The sequence below is a fragment of the Lissotriton vulgaris genome, chromosome 6, assembly GCF_964263255.1.
Source record: "Lissotriton vulgaris chromosome 6, aLisVul1.2, whole genome shotgun sequence".
Lineage (NCBI taxonomy): Eukaryota > Metazoa > Chordata > Amphibia > Caudata > Salamandridae > Lissotriton > Lissotriton vulgaris.
In genome coordinates this window covers 1,664,025,877-1,664,045,669 of record NC_141694.1, presented here as the reverse complement: position 1 = coordinate 1,664,045,669, position 19,793 = coordinate 1,664,025,877, and the positions used below count along the sequence as shown (strand labels likewise).

Sequence of the window (19,793 nt, the reverse complement as noted above, 5' to 3'; positions counted from 1 at the left end):
TTAGATGACTGCTTTCCAAGGCCTTCAGTCTGGACTCTATGGCGTCCAGTTTAGCTGCAATGGGGGTTAACAAGTTCCTCATGATGTCAGCGAGTGAGTTGACTAATGAGTCAGTGCTAGTGGAAGTGGAAGTTGCCCCACCAAAAATGAAAGGGCCCGTGTGCAAGGGTAGGGAAGCAGGAGCTGGAGAGCCCAAGCGATTCGACCTGGACCCTGATAGGTTGAGGTCAGGAGAAGCAGAAATGTCTATGCTGTCAGTCTGATTTGGCTCTATTGTGTCGACTTTGGCCCTCTTTGCCTTCTTTGCTTTCCTGGACCTTTTCCTTTTGGGGGGGTGTTCTACTATGCCGCCTACATCATCTATGGCCAAATCGGCCTGACCTGGGTCTTGCAGGACTGATCCCCTTCTTTCCGGAATGGTAGTATGGTCAGAGATCCCAGATAGCCGGGAGGAGTTCCTGTCCCTCTGCGTCAAGGGAGTTCTTAACTGCTGAAGGACCGACTCAATCGTCTGATCAATGCTGTCCATAAGTGACATGTGGGTGGCATCCAGTGTGATCGGTGTACTAGCGTCTGTGGAAAAGGTATCCCCCTGATCCAGAAACACACTTTCCGGGCCCATCTCGAGGTGCGCCTCAGGGATTGACGAGCATTTACTAGCTAGGTTACTCGTCTTTGGGAAAAATTTCTCCAGAGTGCTTGTACCTTGTTGGGCGGACTTACTTCGTGAAGTTCTGGTCGCCATGATGGAGTATGTAAGGGGAGCTACAAGGCCAGGGGCGTCAGAGGGGTGGCCCGGTCCGGTCTCTGCCGGCCTCTAACGGCCTAGAACGGCCCGCTCTTTGCCCGGTCTTCGCCCCGGTGACCGCCCCGCGCGCGTCCCGCGATGCGCGTGGGCAGGTTCACCTAAGTATAACAAGGGGGCGTGGCACTGGGAGGGGGCGCGGCGCGGCGGGAAGAGGAACCAGCTGACGATGACCAATGGAATGCTGGTCCTCGCAGTCCCGCTCGCCTGCGCCTCTCACCTCCACTGCGGCCGGACTCTCAGGCGGTGTCTCCCCAGGCAAACAGACGTTGGCTCCCAGCCAGGACAATGGCGAGCAGGTCAGCAGGGCAAAGTACTCCACACGAGCGGCACCCGCGGAGCGGGGGCCGCGAGGAGTTAAGTAAAGGCTCAGGCGGGGGGGCGCGGCACTGGGAGGGGGCGCGGCGCGGCGGGAAGAGGAACCAGCTGACGATGACCAATGGAATGCTGGTCCTCGCAGTCCCGCTCGCCTGCGCCTCTCACCTCCACTGCGGCCGGACTCTCAGGCGGTGTCTCCCCAGGCAAACAGACGTTGGCTCCCAGCCAGGACAATGGCGAGCAGGTCAGCAGGGCAAAGTACTCCACACGAGCGGCACCCGCGGAGCGGGGGCCACGAGGAGTTAAGTAAAGGCTCAGGCGGGGGGGCGCGGCACTGGGAGGGGGCGCGGCGCGGCGGGAAGAGGAACCAGCTGACGATGACCAATGGAATGCTGGTCCTCGCAGTCCCGCTCGCCTGCGCCTCTCACCTCCACTGCGGCCGGACTCTCAGGCGGTGTCTCCCCAGGCAAACAGACGTTGGCTCCCAGCCAGGACAATGGCGAGCAGGTCAGCAGGGCAAAGTACTCCACACGAGCGGCACCCGCGGAGCGGGGGCCGCGAGGAGTTAAGTAAAGGCTCAGGCGGGGGGGCGCGGCACTGGGAGGGGGCGCGGCGCGGCGGGAAGAGGAACCAGCTGACGATGACCAATGGAATGCTGGTCCTCGCAGTCCCGCTCGCCTGCGCCTCTCACCTCCACTGCGGCCGGACTCTCAGGCGGTGTCTCCCCAGGCAAACAGACGTTGGCTCCCAGCCAGGACAATGGCGAGCAGGTCAGCAGGGCAAAGTACTCCACACGAGCGGCACCCGCGGAGCGGGGGCCGCGAGGAGTTAAGTAAAGGCTCAGGCGGGGGGGCGCGGCACTGGGAGGGGGCGCGGCGCGGCGGGAAGAGGAACCAGCTGACGATGACCAATGGAATGCTGGTCCTCGCAGTCCCGCTCGCCTGCGCCTCTCACCTCCACTGCGGCCGGACTCTCAGGCGGTGTCTCCCCAGGCAAACAGACGTTGGCTCCCAGCCAGGACAATGGCGAGCAGGTCAGCAGGGCAAAGTACTCCACACGAGCGTCCCCAGTTATCACATAACTGGGGACAGGTTTGACGCCGACTTCTGAACATATCCCACGAATTAGACGGTATTCCTTTCTTCCTCCACCACCAATCCTGAAAATGTTTATTTTGTCATGATGAACATTAATTCCTGAGTATTGATTTATTTTCAATATATTAAGAACATGAATGAAATATTAGCACCCTCACTCGACATCCTAAAGGAATAACAAAATCCTTACAAAGAAGAAGAAAACGAAGTGCATCTGCGAAATTGATTTTTTCCTCTGTCAATTTTTGTTTTGGCAGTGTGTCTTATATTATCATATGTTGGTGAACGTGTACTTAAAGATTTCACCAACTAGTCTGGGTTCTGAAACTTTTAATTTAATATGAATTTAACGGGCAGATGCCCTTGCCTTCGGGTCTTTAGGCATCCCATTTACACATTGAATATCCTCTGTATATAACCTTATACTGATATATTATTAAATCTGCTAAGACACTTAAGATTTTTCAGAGTATCAAATGCCTTTTTCAATATAAATGATTTCTTGTCAAATCTTCTAATTGCTTTAACAATGTTTTAGAGAATCAAAATACATGGTCATTATTAATGACATATGCTACTTAAACAGCAGCTTGAACATTTGTAATATTAAACTGCAAAGGGGCAGGCAGTGTAAACTAATAAGGTGGACAGTTCACAAAAAGTTGGCATTAGCATATACATTGTGCAAAGTGTATTTTATGCCTACAAGTGTTTGCCGTTAATACATTTTCCCAATTTACGTTCTTGTCTAAGTGATAATGTAATGTGTCCATGTATGAATATGGTAATCAGATGGAATGCACGCTGACCACCAGTATTCTAACATCACATGTATGTAATGTACACAGTTTAAACATTGTACAAGGACAGGGCTTGTAAATTATCTTCAGTTCCCTTGTAAACAATTAGCTTTATTTCAAGGTGCAGTCCCTCTCCACACATCTTGCAGTTACTGGATTGGTTGGCACTCCTCATCGTATGTACTGCACAAAGTAGGCCACTTCCACCCAAGTGTAAGTTAAGGGTCCTGATTAGAACGAGCGCTCGCCTGAACATCTAAACATTTGTGCATGCACAAAAAGTTCTCCTCTGTCGAGATAAATCAATTTTCTCTTGCTTGAACTGCCACTCTACCACTCCCTGGGTACACACACTCATCCAATCGCAATCCAGATTTATGTGGCACCACAAATCCCTGCTTAAATTATCACATGTAACACACACATACGTTGTGCTTCTTTTAACCTTTATGAACTATGCATCATTTTCATATGCGTACATCACAACTTTAAATGGCATGTGTTTTCCACTAACAAAAGCTTTGTGAATTGTCCATAGCGTATGATACAATTAATAATTTATATTAATGTCCATATTTTTTATTTTTTATTTTTGGTCTAATCCTGACAAATCACGGCAGAGGTACAATATTACCATTCATAATCATGAAATTATTCATAGAACTCCACTTTACATTCTACCTAAAGTCGGTGTTGTTCAGGTTTTGCATTCAGAAAGCCAGAACCAACCCTTCACCGCTAAACTGCACTATGGTAAGATCAGTTCAATTAACAAAGCAACTAGGGGGTATATTCACAAGAACATGTGATAACTACCGCAAGAGTAGCGTAACGCAACTTTCAACATCGCAGCCCATCGCGGGAAAATAACCCAGTGTCAACGTGGAATTCACAATGCGGCGGTAGTATGCAATAGTCTGCCGAAACCGCCGACAATGTCCGCGATACAACCACCTCGATGGAGACAAAAACACAAACCACAACACCAAAAAACCTGCGATGGGTCTAAGCGTGATGAGGAAACAGCGATAAGCAGCACCAGGCCTGCAACACACACCTGGTAGGTGGGAAAAATCACCATAAAAGCAGAAAAACACCCAAACACAAACTGACCAATACCCAAGCACCATGGAGGGAGCCGGAGCAGGCGCACAACCCCACAAGCACCTCGGATGACCAGCCCAGGACCTCGGGGACAGAGCAGGGCAAGGAGAAGAAGAAGAGGAAGACGAAGTTTAGTCCGCAGGCGAACAGGATCATAGTCACGGAGGTGATGGAACATCATCAACAACTATTCGTGACCTCCAACGTGTCATTGGGCATCAAAAATTGAATATTGCGGTACATTGTGGACAAGGTGAATGCCGTCGGTGAGCACAAGAGGATAATGGACGAGGTCAAGATGCAATGAATTGACATCAAGCGGTGGACCAAGGAGAAACTCTCCGCCAACCAGAGGGCAGCAACGCAGACTGGAGGTGGGGGCCCAGCGCCACAGCTCGAGCTGGATGACATGGAGGAGCTGGTGTCGACAGTCATCAGTGTGGAGACTGTGACCGGAGTCGGGGGATCAGACACTGCTTGACAGGACACAACACAACCGCAACAGGGTGAGTGACCACCACGTACTGGGGGGCGGGTGGAGATGGACACAATGGCACACATGCACAATCAAGCAGAGCACAGTGCACACCCACAATGACTCTGGGTCCTCGCCCAGATCTACAGATTGTCACAATGTACAATGCCATGCTGTCTGTATGTCAACATGTACCATGCGGCTACATACATCTGGACACACTGTAATACACCATCTCCCCTTCACATCGCAGGGGCACCGTCAACACCTCCTGCAGAGCAGTTCCACCCACTCTTCACTGATGAAAAGGAGGACAACATCGACACCCAAGCCATCCAAGACATCATTGACCTCAACCTACACTCACCTCCAGGATCAGGGCAGCCCAGCTACATCGAGGAGACCCCACCCACTATCCAAAGCACCAAGCAGGAGGCACCCACAGCCCCAGCACTCCCACAAGACCTCCAGGAACAACACATGGCCTTCCAACGCCGTGTGCTGGAGTGCCAGAGGGACATGGCAGAGCAGGTCCCTCTGGAACTCCAGATAGCTCCTTGTGCATATGCCCCTAGGCGCTTTGAGGTGACTGTAAGTTGCTGTAATGGGCTCTAGTCATTGCTGTATTGATCCATTAATAAATGGAACTGTTTACTTTGTAAAGTATTTGATGTTATGTTTCGGGACATGTAAAGACTTGGATTTGTGGATACAAGTGGCTTGTTCCATTGAAAATGTGAAACCTTGGCCCACCTCCAATGTAAGGAGTGTACCTGACCCTAGTAAGCCGCGATTCAATTACTAGAAAATATATGTAAATTTCTTAAATCAGTGGTGAGAGAGTAAGCAGGGGGTCTTTGAAAACTGCAAATGCTAGCTGTCCAGACTGAAATGTCCCATTTATCCTCGAAGATACCAGGGTTAATTGAAGTTTTCTTCCCCCACTGTTAGCTAGGTCTAAGTGCACAGCTGGTGAAGCGAACTCCATCCCTGTCATCCTGGAACTCCTGCTATGTTTATTAATGTGTTTTGTGTAGCATCAGTAAATGTTGCTTGTTGGGCTACGTCAGAGCACTATGTCAGCAAATGTTGGATTGATTGTATGTTGACCACAATGTCTTGACAATTTGCTATTGTGTGCACTAGAGGCATCATCTGGGGCCCCAGTATAGGTGGTCTCTCTGGTTGGTCCTTTTTAGCCAGAAGCCTCCACATGGGGATCATGTAACCCAATAAATGGAACTTGAAATGACATCTCCCTGTATTACACCACCATTTTGCATTCTTTACTGCCTAAAACACACAGCTTATTTTGATCAGGTTTTCATATTTGCTTTTACTTGGACGTCTTTTTTTTATTTCATGGTTTAAACGTTGTTTTAGTTCCTGTCACACTTTTCTCACTTTGCCACTGGATTCAAACTAGCCTGGCTGATGAGGGGTGCTACCCCGAAACCGGTCCAAAGATGCTTGTTTCCGGTCCAGGGAAGACCTGACTTGGCAGTTTGGGCTGGACTAATCCAAAGACAAACAGGGTCAAGGCTGATTTGCATATGGCTGGGTCTGAACTGGGGTGGCAAAGTGAGCTAAAGAACCATGATGGAATAAACCCAAATCTGTGACATGGGGGTGAGTATCTGAAAAGTGTCAGCGCTCCGTCCATTATCTCCTTGTGTTTTGCTTTACACTTTTTTTGGATATACTTTAGTGTGGTTTGAAGAAAAACCACAATATTGCTACAAGTTGCTTACGTTTCAGTGTGGTATGAGCTGAATACTTACCACATACCGGTAAGTCAACCTACATCTGGGGCCCTTCTGTTCTCCTCCTCTCCCCATTCCCAAGATGTAATTCCAAGATAACCGCTTCCACTATTCGAATAGGAAAATCCCAAAGCACTAGTCAATAACTAACATGCAATCCACCACTCGGAGAACCATTGAAGGTTTGGCAGCAGTGATGAAGTAATGGGTTTGGTGTAAAGAAGATTATTGATATTGTGAAAGTAATCTGCATATTACTCCCAAGTCCTCTCTTCATCACTGCCCTATTACATTATAAGATTAGATATAGGCAACAGAAGAACAAGGGATCTTTCCCGTCACAAAAACACCTAAGTAATCATCTAGGAACGCAGAGCTTGTCGTTATTAAAATATCTTGCAGATGCTTTCCTCATTTTAAAGTATAACGTTGTATCCTTTCTGCCCTCAAATACGTTCTAAATGCTAAAAGAGGCCAAATAATGCCCAAGAGATGCCCTATGATCCTTAAGAAGTGGAAAATTACCTGAGTGGGGAACAAGAACTACTGACCATGAGCGTTATTATAGTTGGCATACAAAGTGCACACTCACTCCCCCAACACATTAAGGCCCCTTCTCAAATTAAACACCCGAGCCTTGTTTGATTTTCTGCAGTGTGCATATTTTTATTAAGATGATTATTAAAATGATTTAACATGTCAATTACTTCATTGACCATTTCTTTATTTAAACTCAAAATTATTTTCACATCACACTATTAAGATACTCACACTTATATACAATTACTCTTTTACAGCCCGTTCTCCAATGGGCTTTTGGTTGACCTTCGGGTTGTGCCAGCAGGCCACAACCAAGTTAGCCTGCTCTCCTTAAGTTAACCACCTTCCGGTCAACAGAGCCACAGGTAAATAATCTGCCACCACTTGTGGCAACGAGCGGCTTCCAGGGTAGGGCTAGAGAAGCCAGGGCCACCAGCAGGTCAACCCGAACTCTCTCGCCAGCCCGGAGCCCATGATGATTTAAAACCTGTTCTGAGGTAAAACTGGCACTGCCCAAAGAAGTTCCCGTGATATTCTTGTCCAGGACCCCGCCCTACTGCCCCCGCCTAAGCTTTACTTTTGGGATGGGTGGGTGGGCGACTTCCTTCTGCGACGTCCGACTCCTGGGCGGTCAGCAGACAAAGAGGGGGTCACACAGATGGTCGCTGGCTTTTAAGCCTCGCGCCCTCTGACTGCTTACGGGGCACTTTCCTCGTATATCTGGTGGCCCCGTTACTTTCACTTCCGGGTCGGGTGACCCGGAAGTGATTCCCTAATTTAGGCGGCCCTTTGGCTGCCACTAACGGCGCCACGCCCTTAAGGGGGGTGGCGCCCTGCATAGTTGGCATACAAAGTGCACACTCACTCCCCCAACACATTAAGGCCCCTTCTCAAATTAAACACCCGAGCCTTGTTTGATTTTCTGCAGTGTGCATATTTTTATTAAGATGATTATTAAAATGATTTAACATGTCAATTACTTCATTGACCATTTCTTTATTTAAACTCAAAATTATTTTCACATCACAGTATTAAGATACTCACACTTATATACAATTACTCTTTTACAGCCCGTTCTCCAATGGGCTTTTGGTTGACCTTCGGGTTGTGCCAGCAGGCCACAACCAAGTTAGACTGCTCTCCTTAAGTTAACCACCTTCCGGTCAACAGAGCCGCAGGTAAATAATCTGCCACCACTTGTGGCAACGAGCGGCTTCCAGGGTAGGGCTAGAGAAGCCAGGGCCACCAGCAGGTCAACCCGAACTCTCTCGCCAGCCCGGAGCCCATGATGATTTAAAACCTGTTCTGAGGTAAAACTGGCACTGCCCAAAGAAGTTCCCGTGATATTCTTGTCCAGGACCCCGCCACAGGGCGAGGCGCTTACTGGCGGACTCGTCCTCCCCCCCTGCACTCCAGAGCTTCGGAAATGGCCCCTAAGACTGTTTGTATAAAAATTTCGGTGCCCGCCTCTGATAGGTGCACTCCGTCCGCCGCATACAGCTCCGGCCTGGACGTTTGTATTAGCTTGTGACGAATGGTTCGTATGCTAGACCTCTGAAGAATTTCGGCCACTGACTGGTTCAATCTTTTGACTGATTTATTCACTGCTTTCGTGGGTGCGCCCCGCGACCATGTCTGCCTCGGAATGACTTCAGACCATAATAACATGGCCTTTGGCAAGATATTTCTGACTGCTGCTAGCGTGGTAAACAAAAACTCTTTCACCCCTCTCCTTCCCGCCGGGATCATGTTGTTGCCTCCACAATGCAACACGAGTACATCGGGATAGGGCATGCCTCTGCCCAAGGCCGCCCTCAAATCGTTCGGGACGTCAGCTAAGTGTTGACCACCTATTCCTACCCAATGATGGTCCCATCCTTGCGCCACTTGCGCCTTTCTCTCGAGCGTTTCCTTGAAGATCAACCCCGCCCTGCGAATAAAGGAATGGCCGCACCAACATATTTGGGTTCTTTGGGAGGTAGTACCTAGAGTAAATATCGAAAGAAATGGTCAGAACCGCCTTTGACAGTGGGGAGGGGGGGTTATGAGGGTGACTTTCATACTAATTGCGGGCGCACATAACGTTCATAGCATGTTGACTTCCAACGTCCTAATCTCATGATAGTCTGTTCCGGCAACCCTAGGCCGGCGGCTGTGGTTGCTGCACCGATACGAAAAGAATGGGATGTGAAGTCGGCCGGGTCAACACCCATCTTTGACAAGGTCATTTTTACTACCCTTGTGAACTGAAATCTGGTGAGGGGTAAGCCGTTCCAGTGGAGCAACTGGGGGGGGTGGCTGTTCACTTATTTGATGGGAACAGAAATGATGAGAACAAGCTTGGAAACAAATACTGTAGGCACATATTCTATAAACTTGGTTCAACCTGTATATGAACCCTCACAGACACTTATATCACCATGTTATGCACTGGAGAATCAATGGGTGTACAATGCCTTGCTTTACTGCAAAAGGTGGGGACTTAACAAAAACCAGAGGCACCAATAGATAAAAATGTGCCCCGCAAATATTATAATACTGCCAGGGGTCTTCTTGGGCCTTGGTTGCAGCCTGCCCAAATACCCCTCATTATATCCCTTAATAAACTTCTACATCTAGTAATATCAGCTGCTCTCTGGAAATTACTTAGGTTTTCTTTACTTCATCGTTTTTCATTCAAATAAACAAATGGTTAATTATTTCACCATCTCACAGTCTTTCCGCAGGTATATATCTGATATATGTGATATACGTTGTATGGGACCAGCTTGGAGGCGTAGCTGTTAGATTTATGCCCTCTTTAAATGCAGAAATATCCAAAGAGTAGGTTTCTAGGATGGCACGGTTTTAACACTATGAAGGGGATAATGCTGCAATGCGAAACTTGACGGCCAACTCTGTTCTCCCCTCCACCCTAAATGGGAGGAAGAATTCGGACAGGTTTTGCACACGAAATAATGTGAGCGTACCCTGAATCCCCACAGAAGGTCTCCCACAACACGCGCTTTAAGAACACACAGTTCTTCATCCTACACAGAGCATACCTTAGACCCGAACAGTCTCACGGTCACTTCCTGGCTACACCGTTCGAGTGTCCATGCTGCCACACTGCGGAAGCCAGGCTTGTACACATGATGTGGGCATGCCCATCCCTTCAGGTTTACTGGCATGCAGTGCACAACATACTCCTGGAATTCACCAGACTGCCTAACATTTCCTCCTGGGAGACCTGCTCCCTAGGTCTCTTCAAGTGGCAAAAACATTACAAAGTGCAGTCGAGATTCACTGTCCTTGCACTACTGCGGGCCACATGCAACATCACTCTACACAGGTGCTCCCAACTCCCACCGCCCGTTGAAGGCTGGAGGGATGCACTGCATAAATGGGGTGCGGCGGAGGAGGCTGCACTTCGCTCCGCGGAGGTCCGGCACCTTCGAAGTAGACCTGTCTCCCCACAGGGGGCTGATCTTCTCTTCCGCTCTAGATAGCCTTGAGAACCCGTCCACCGCAATGCTGGGCACCCTAGGGTCATTGGAACACAGGTACACCAACCCGCCTCATAGCTCTACTGCAAACAACAGTCAACACGCTTACTGCCATGCTCCTCCCACTCTTCCTCAGCCCCTTTCTTTTGTCTCCCCCAAGTTTACGATGTTTGAGACATTACACCCACTGCCAGACCCTGACATCAGCAACCTACTACAGCTGAACTGCACACACAAAGTCGCTCCCCATGGCAACACCCTGAATAGGCACAGTCCACGTAAAAGCTGAATGCACATGCTTGATACTTCAACTACTGATGCTGTGCTATGCTGTGGAACTTTCTTGTATGACCTGGCAGATTTGCTAATTTGATAAATGCTAGTGAAAAAGATTTGTTTTGAAAATTGAAGGGGATAATGCTGGAAATCATCCAGAGACCAAGGCCGTAAGACAGACCTTGGAAAAGCATCTTTCACTTGCACATCTCTGCATTGATTCCCAATAAATTTCAACACAGGGGATGCTGTGGCTACCACGTTAGCAAATAGTGGGTTATAAATATAATAAATGGCATACAAAGTCTCAAATCAGGAGCAGTTCTAGGACAAGGCAACCTTATTTGGATGACCAGGGTAAAACAAATAGTTAGCAAAAAGAAAGGCTAGGTCGGGTCTATACACAGGACTGAACTCTCAGAGTAGCAAGAGTGAAAAAGAGTTAGATATGTGTGTGCAAATAGGTGGAAATGAATCCCATCAGCCCACCCATATGGCGGAGCCTCGTCATCTGGGATTAGTTGAAGGGTCCTGGTCCAGATAAGGAGACACACCTGATGAATTGTGCGTTTACTCCAGTTCTCCAGGACCACCCAGGCGGATCCAACCTCAAGTACAGAGAGTGGGTTCAATGGTGTGAGAACTCAAAAAAGGTTTGCAGTGCAACAATAAATGTGAAAACAAAAGTCAAAAGATAGTGTAGGTTAAAATTGACTACCATGATATAAGGAACATTTTTATTGGGAAATAAATCATGGGGTCAAGATTAAAAATGGAGTGTAAGACAGTGCAAAATATTAACTGCCCTAAGAAGATGATATAGTGGTCGACATGTTTCTGCTATCTCAGGGGCAGCTCCCCTGCTAAGCTTTCATCAGGACCAAATCTTAGTTATACACTACTGCAAAAGAAAAGGTTCCACAAATGTTTGTTTGTGATTGTTACCCAAAATGTGAAAAAATAGGTACCACAATTATTGCATTATAAATGTTACCCAATGATTATTCTGGCTATAGCTCTCTACGCAATGTACTCACTGCGCCGGTTCTACCAGAATTTGTCTCAAGGGATTCTTTCCTGTAAAAAATAAAAGTGAGACACAAAGTATGTCTATTATGCACCTCAATCTAACTCTGACATCCAAAGACTGCAAATAAAGTACAGTGTATCAGTCCACTTACAACAGCGGTAAGGAAAATAATTTTTTGTATCAAGTGATTCATTACTTACCCCAGTAATCTAGGGAGTAAGCCTCACCTCTCCTGGCACCGGCTCAGGGATGGGAGGCCCCGCTCTGAATTCATGTGGAAAAAAGATGTATCAATAAGGATTTTATCATTACAATTAAAATCCCTTGACTATATATCCAACCTATGTGCTTCTAAATTGGGAGCACAGAAAAACGTTGGTATAATGACAAGGTTGAAGCGAAAATGGCTGAAAGCAACAGGATTATAGGCATTCAGTTATCCTTTGTATGGCTGTTAGTTAATTAATAGTACTCTGTATAGTGGTGATCAGAGTTTCCTTATGACTAACTTTTAGGCAGCATGACAGGGAAAAAAGGGAAGGCAGAATGATGTTGAAGATTCCCTTACCTGTCCGTCGGTACCTCTGGCCTCTTCCTGAGGCTAGGGGGGAGGTACCGACTGGACGCCGTGTGTATACTAATATACTTGCTGGTAAATCGCCATTGGTTGACTTATCGGGCGGACCTAGTTGAAAGCATGCGAGGTGGAATGGAAGCAGCGCGCATGCGCAAGGTCGCGTGTTTCTAATGGTTTATAATTGGTCAGTGAGTTGGTATGTCAACATGCCGATTTCTTAGATCTCGTCTAATAAATCGGCGATGGCGCATATGCTCGCCGGGTGCTTTCCACCCGTGTATGTTACACAATAACCGCATGAAGAGACCCGTCAAAATCCCAAATGTACGGAAAGACGAGTCAAAACACAACTCAGAAGTAACTCATGTTTTTGCCAAATCTTTACGGAATTTGTCAGTTTTAGCGAACAAGATAGATTCTTTGTATTCTTTGTTGGTCTTGTTATTGTCATCCAGTTGTTTCTTATATACTGTGCCTTTGATGATCGTATTGATCTTGCCTTCCAAGACCTGAATTTCTATCAGGATAGCATCCGCTAGTCTTTTTGCTGTGGAGATAATCAAGATCAGCCAGTCCCGTGTGCATTTCCATGCAATAAGGGACCAATCTTTCAGAAAGGTTTTGTCTGTTAAGAAAAGACGAGGGGCGTTCGTAACTATTAGCCCAGTGGGAGCACATTTGGCATGAAGGTACTCCGCCATTACCTGACCATGTATGACCGTACGTGAGTGAGTTTTCTTCAGGGTTAATAAAGCACCCCAGTCATCCTGGTGACCGGGTCCTGAAATAGGGATAGCATCTAGGATGCTAGGATTCTCTGTAAGGATCGACTGTAAGGTGTCCTCATCAAAGGACAAACCTGTAAATTCAGCCATCTCGCAACCTTGTACTAGTAAATTACCAACGTGAGCAGGTTAAGCCTAGTGTGAAAGGTATTTATTACACCAGGTCTATATAATAAGGACCCGCAGCCTAGGCTGCTCAAAACATGTAACACAACAGGATGAGGAAGATCGTAATGCCACTGCATTGAACGTGAATGCAAATGCGCGATTGCTCTGTGCTGTCGCCATGTTAGCCATGACTTCAATGCTTAAATCTTTCGTCATGGCTTGATGATTGTGAAATTCTACAATCTTCCCCTTCCTTACATACACAGGAGCTGGGTCTGACGTCTTTTCGCCGAGATCGGCGAGTCAGCTTCCAGCGTCCTGATTGGCCCACCATTGACCAATCGGTTTTGCTGTAAGTTGCGAGAACCCAATCGGAGGCTCCGTCTCACATGAGTTACTTCTGAGTTGTGTTTTGACTCGTCTTTCCGTACATTTGGGATTTTGACGGGCCTCTTCATGCGGTTATTGTGTAACATACACGGGTGGAAAGCACCCGGCGAGCATATGCGCCATCGCCGATTTAATAGACGAGATCTAAGAAATCGGCATGTTGACATACCAACTCACTGACCAATTATAAACCATTAGAAACACGCGACCTTGCGCATGCGCGCTGCTTCCATTCCACCTCGCATGCTTTAAACTAGGTCCGCCCGATAAGTCAACCAATGGCGATTTACCAGCAAGTATATTAGTATACACACGGCGTCCAGTCGGTACCTCCCCCCTAGCCTCAGGAAGAGGCCAGAGGTACCGACGGACAGGTAAGGGAATCTTCAACATCATTCTGCCTTCCCTTTTTTCCCTGTCATGCTGCCTAAAAGTTAGTCATAAGGAAACTCTGATCACCACTATACAGAGTACTATTAATTAACTAACAGCCATACAAAGGATAACTGAATGCCTATAATCCTGTTGCTTTCAGCCATTTTCGCTTCAACCTTGTCATTATACCAACGTTTTTCTGTGCTCCCAATTTAGAAGCACATAGGTTGGATATATAGTCAAGGGATTTTAATTGTAATGATAAAATCCTTATTGATACATCTTTTTTCCACATGAATTCAGAGCGGGGCCTCCCATCCCTGAGCCGGTGCCAGGAGAGGTGAGGCTTACTCCCTAGATTACTGGGGTAAGTAATGAATCACTTGATACAAAAAATTATTTTCCTTACCGCTGTTGTAAGTGGACTGATACACTGTACTTTATTTGCAGTCTTAGGATGTCAGAGTTAGATTGAGGTGCATAATAGACATACTTTGTGTCTCACTTTTATTTTTTACAGGAAAGAATCCCTTGAGACAAATTCTGGTAGAACCGGCGCAGTGAGTACATTGCGTAGAGAGCTATAGCCAGAATAATCATTGGGTAACATTTATAATGCAATAATTATGGTACCAATTTTTTCACATTTTGGGTAACAATCACAAACAAACATTTGTGGAACCTTTTCTTTTGCAGTAGTGTATAACTAAGATTTGGTCCTGATGAAAGCTTAGCAGGGGAGCTGCCCCTGAGATAGCAGAAACATGTCGACCACTATATCATCTTCTTAGGGCAGTTATTATTTTGCACTGTCTTACACTCCATTTTTAATCTTGACCCCATGATTTATTTCCCAATAAAAATGTTCCTTATATCATGGTAGTCAATTTTAACCTACACTATCTTTTGACTTTTGTTTTCACATTTATTGTTGCACTGCAAACCTTTTTTGAGTTCTCACACCATTGAACCCACTCTCTGTACTTGAGGTTGGATCCGCCTGGGTGGTCCTGGAGAATTGGAGTAAACGCACAATTCATCAGGTGTGTCTCCTTATCTGGACCAGGACCCTTCAACTAATCCCAGATGACGAGGCTCCGCCATATGGGTGGGCTGATGGGATTCATTTCCGCCTATTTGCACACACATATCTAACTCTTTTTCACTCTTGCTACTCTGAGAGTTCAGTCCTGTGTATAGACCCTACCTAGCCTTTCTTTTTGATAACTGTTTATGTTGGGGGTTCGGGCTGATAGTGGTCTATAAATATTGTCACCCCTTGGACCCTTCCTCATCCTGTTGTGTTACATAAAACAAATAGGTGGCATAGTGTGCCAGATTGCTCCCACAAATAGTAGTAAATGTGCATCTTTATGTAGCAGCTGGAAAGCAAAAAGTCCCTTCAGATATGGCATCAGAAATCCTTGTATCCTTTTAACCTGTTCACAAAATACCCTTAAAACAAAACATAAGGGCAACTCATTTCCCAAATCCAATATAGATCCAAGCATGTGGAGTAATACTAAGAAAGCAGAAATGCAGCTATGACCTTCCTCTGAAGTTGAAGCGCATATCTTTGCTAATCAAGCACATTTTCAGGTAATTGGCATAAAGATTTTAAATGCGCACCACAGTCTGCTAGCTCACTTTGAACGATAGTGCCATCACAATGTCCCAACACAAGATGGTTGTTCAGCAGCAAGATGGTGGATGTGTTCCTACCCTAAAACAGCATGCATACATTTTGAATGCTGAGACATTTGCAGCTATCCAGCAGTAGGATGTCACTCAAAATTGATCCAGACTATAGAATACAGAGTACTGATGCTTTTGGTGCCCACAATGTAGCTACATTTAGTAAAATGGATAAAATGCGATTAAAACACCTCTCGACATTAAAATGTAAACTGAGGGAGTTTTTCTGAAAACTTTCTATGAAAACCCGCTGAACAAAAGTTAGTTAAAATTGAGTAATACAAAAAAATGTCCAACTTCATGTGTACAAATCTGGTCGGTCACCCTTAAGTGGGATTGTTAGCTGGTTTGTGGAAAGGCAAGGGCTGCATTCATTTCCTCCACCCGAAGATTATAAAATTGATTTTTTAACATGAAGGATGTGCCCTCTGGGCCAACAATAATCTGTTCTTTCTGGCCCTAACGCAACAACAGGGTCTAGTTAGTAGCCCGCTACATTGGACTTCCTCTTTTCCTAATCTAAAGTAGCGGGGAGCCAGTAGGGGCAGATCAGCCGGTTTGGCAAATTTTGAGCCACATTTCCTGCAGCGTCTTAGAATCCAGGATATTTAAGCAACAGAGCAGCGGGCAGAATGAAAAAGGAAGAACAGCGCATTTACTTACCTGCACCTCCAACACAATGACCTGCCCCTGTACAGAGACAGAGGAAAATAAGGATAAAAGTAGAAATCCAGGTTTCATACCTGGAGACCAGTGGAGGGTGGATTTCCATATTTTTATTAAACGAGCTTTCCTGACTGTCAAGAAAGGCCACTCAATGTGTTTTATCTGAAGACATGGACAGGACATTGGAGTTATGCAATATTTATTTAGAATTAATTGCATGATTACATGTGATTTAGTTCATCGAGCGAAACTCATTTTTTTTTTTTTTTTTTGTGAATGGAAAAGCATGCAGAGAACTATTTTAGCTTAATAAATATACCTAACACCTGGCATCTAAGGTCAACATAATGCGTTAATATTTTAAATATATATAGATATAAAAGCATCATTAGTTCGATTTTGTTTTGAAAGATCTCATAGACTTTTATAAAACAATGGCATGGCCACCAGAAAACACATATATGTATAGATAAATTATGCAGCTGAACAAAAATGAGACAACAGGATCACATAGAAAAGCATTTCACAGAACCATGGCATGTATAGAAAACATCACACAAGCCTGTCTAACACAACGACAAACCCACTCCCCGATTTGTTTCCCCCAGGATGTAAACATCAAAGCACAAAATGGTAGCGATGGGGGTAATTGCACAGGGTACATTATGTTTCAAAGAGGGGAAACTACGCATTTGTTGCAATGCATCCTAGCTTGAGGTTTGAAAAAGCAAAACACAGGGGTGGTCGTTAAAAAAAGTATACAAAGTCACCTTAAAATAGGAACTACAAGCTGAAGCAACAATTTCAAAAAGCAGGTTCGACTAGAACTATTGTACCGTAATAGATGCTGAATTCAGCAAGCAAACTATAGAAAGGTCGATCGTTCCATTCCAAAGCTTGTTATTTTACAACATCATGGGATGTATTTAAAAATGTGAGCATTTAGTGTAAAATGAAAATATGTACATTGTAAAAAAATAATAGTCAATATAATGAATTGTAAATGTTTAGTGGTATTACAATTCATGTAATTGTAAATATCACCAAAACTATAGTTCTGTGTAAATTTAATTTTTTTGGGTATTTGCAAATTAACAGAACTTGGAACAGAACAATAGGGATGCTGTAGTCAAAGGTAATGGGGAAATATTGGGAAGGAGCGCTAACAGGGACAAAATAACTGCAGATTACATCATTCTGTACCTGTCTGTCTATGAGACAATGTCCATACTGTAAATTGAAAAAACAGAAAACATGTTAATGCACATGGCGAAAGTCATAAATGTTTAGGTTTCTCTGCAAGTTGTGTAAAAAGATTATTCAATGAATCACTAAAATGTCAATAGGAATCCTTCAAAGGTTTGTAACATAAATTGAGAACGAGGGTCAGGTTTTACGAATGAGTGTATCCTATTCAGCTTTGCTCTGAGATCTGACAAACATATTACGATCGGGGATCCGGGTTTTATGGTGTTTATGTTTTTTTTACTTTTCCGTCTGTATTTTTCCATATTTATTTTTTGCCCCATTTATTGGTATTTATCCATATTTATTTTGTGTTTTGAGAATAAATAGTGCTGTAAAATGGTATATTTCCACAGTTATTTAACTCATAGACATGCACTCATATGTGGATACCTGTCGCATTGAGGTATATTAAGCTGCCCCATATAACAAAACACTACACCCACATATTAGTGATATACTACAAATATATGTTAACATGTGCCTGTATTTAAGGACATCTCATCCTCTTTTTTAACTCCCCATTCTGTCTATCTGCTCAGATTTTGCCTGAAATTCATGAAAGATAGCATGGAGATATTTTCGCAAGAATCAGAATTTTCAGTATTCTTTAACTTTTTTAAATAAATACAGACAGGAAACAAATTTTTATCTGTCTGTATTTATCTGTAAAAATCAGTAAAAACGGAAAACTGGACGCCTTAATTATGATTCTCAAATCACGTGCTGGAAACATTTTATGTTTTTCAGTAAGCGATTTACTTTTAGACCAGTTTATTCAAGGTTGCTGATTGTAGCAAGTGTTTCCTTCATGAGGAAAAACAATTCACTTGCTTAACCCGTTCCGTGCTCGTGACGGAACCGCTCCGTCACGAGCCTCGGGTGGGCTGTGCTGGTGACGGAGCGGTTCCGTCACGGCCCACTCGCTGCGCCTGCGCGGTGCTGATTTCGCGCCGGCGTGGCGCGTTCTATTAAGCGGGCGGGGCCATGACGGAACCACTCCTTCACAAGTACAGCCCACCCGAGGCTCGTGACGGAGCGGTTCCGTCACGAGCACGGGAGCGCCGCGCGGCCCCCCTCCCCCCTAGCGCTGCGGCGGAATAGCCACTGCAGCTAAGGGGTTAAAGATCCTGTTCCTTCTGGGGTATTTTTTTTATTTTTATTTTTTAAATGAAGAGTTAACTTTATTGTAGCACAAGCAACTTGTTTTGACAATGCGTCTTTCTTGCCATTTTATACCAGGAGGATGGCAACTATGTTTTTTTTTTTTTTTTTTTTCAAAGACCTTTTTTGAAAATCATGCACAACAGGTTACAATATGAAACATAGTGCTGCAGCACATGACAGAAAGAATTAGAAACATCGAATTGATTATAAACAGCATGGAGGCAATGATACAAGGGGCCAATGATACAAGGGCGGTACATCGTGGAATGACAGGCACAATAGCTGAATGGCATGGGAGGGCAGCAAGAGGCAACAGGCTAGAGGAATGGGGTGTGGGGGCCTGCGGGAGGACAGCAGCGGGCAGGGGAAGGAGGGGGATACCTATGGACCAGCACCGGCGACCGCAGCGGGCGGAGTGCTGGGGGGGAGCGCGGAAGAGAACACAGAGGGGGAGGCATCCCGGGAGAGGAGGTACGCAACAAGAGGGCCCCATATATCTTGTGGCCGACCAGTAGCTGGCGTTAGTTCCCAAAATTCTGAAAGAAGCGTCTGACACCGTGCAGCATCTTTGAGCCATGCACTTCCCTTAGGTGCAGGTCTCCGACCCCAATGCAAAGCAACTCTATGGCGTGCGAGAATGAGGAGCATAGCCGTGAGATGGCGGGAGGCTCAGGGCAATGTCTCACCAAGCCGAGTAGGCAGGTCATGGGATCTGGCAAAACAGGCGAGGAGGTTATCTCTGTAATTATGGTGCAAACGTTGCGCCAGTATGTAGAGACCAAAGGGCACAGACAAGTAAGATGAGAGAAGTTCACCGCGGGGGATGAGCACCTGAGACATCTATCACTAGGGACTAGCCCAATTCTGAGTAACTGAGCATGGGAATGGTGCAGCTGGTGAAAGTATTTAAAAAGGATAAGGCGCAGGCGGTAGTTAGGAGACAGGCGTTTAGTTTGCTTACAACAATACAGCCAGTCCTCTTGCGAAAGATCAATGCCCAAGTCCTCACTCCAGGCCATGCAGGCGCAATCAGCAGAGCTAGAGGAGGCAGCTAGCGTGGTGGCATAGAGCCTAGAAACCAGTCTATGAGGA

General features: G+C 45.7%; 1 protein-coding gene across 4 annotated transcripts in view; it reads right to left on the bottom strand.

Moving 5' to 3' along the window:
• KCNH1 (potassium voltage-gated channel subfamily H member 1) overlaps positions 1-19,793 on the bottom strand; it is a 1,530,898-nt gene that overhangs the window by 1,306,424 nt on the left and 204,681 nt on the right. Inside the window, exon 2 of one of the 4 annotated variants that reach the window (XM_086927835.1) lies at positions 17,493-17,519. The exons of 2 other annotated variants lie outside the window; for them this stretch is intronic. In XM_086927835.1, the coding sequence (XP_086783961.1) occupies positions 17,493-17,519 (27 nt within the window). Of the gene's footprint in view, positions 1-16,286; positions 16,314-17,492; positions 17,520-19,793 lie in introns of all 4 variants that reach the window. One more of the 4 variants, XM_086927836.1, reaches the window with a different exon arrangement.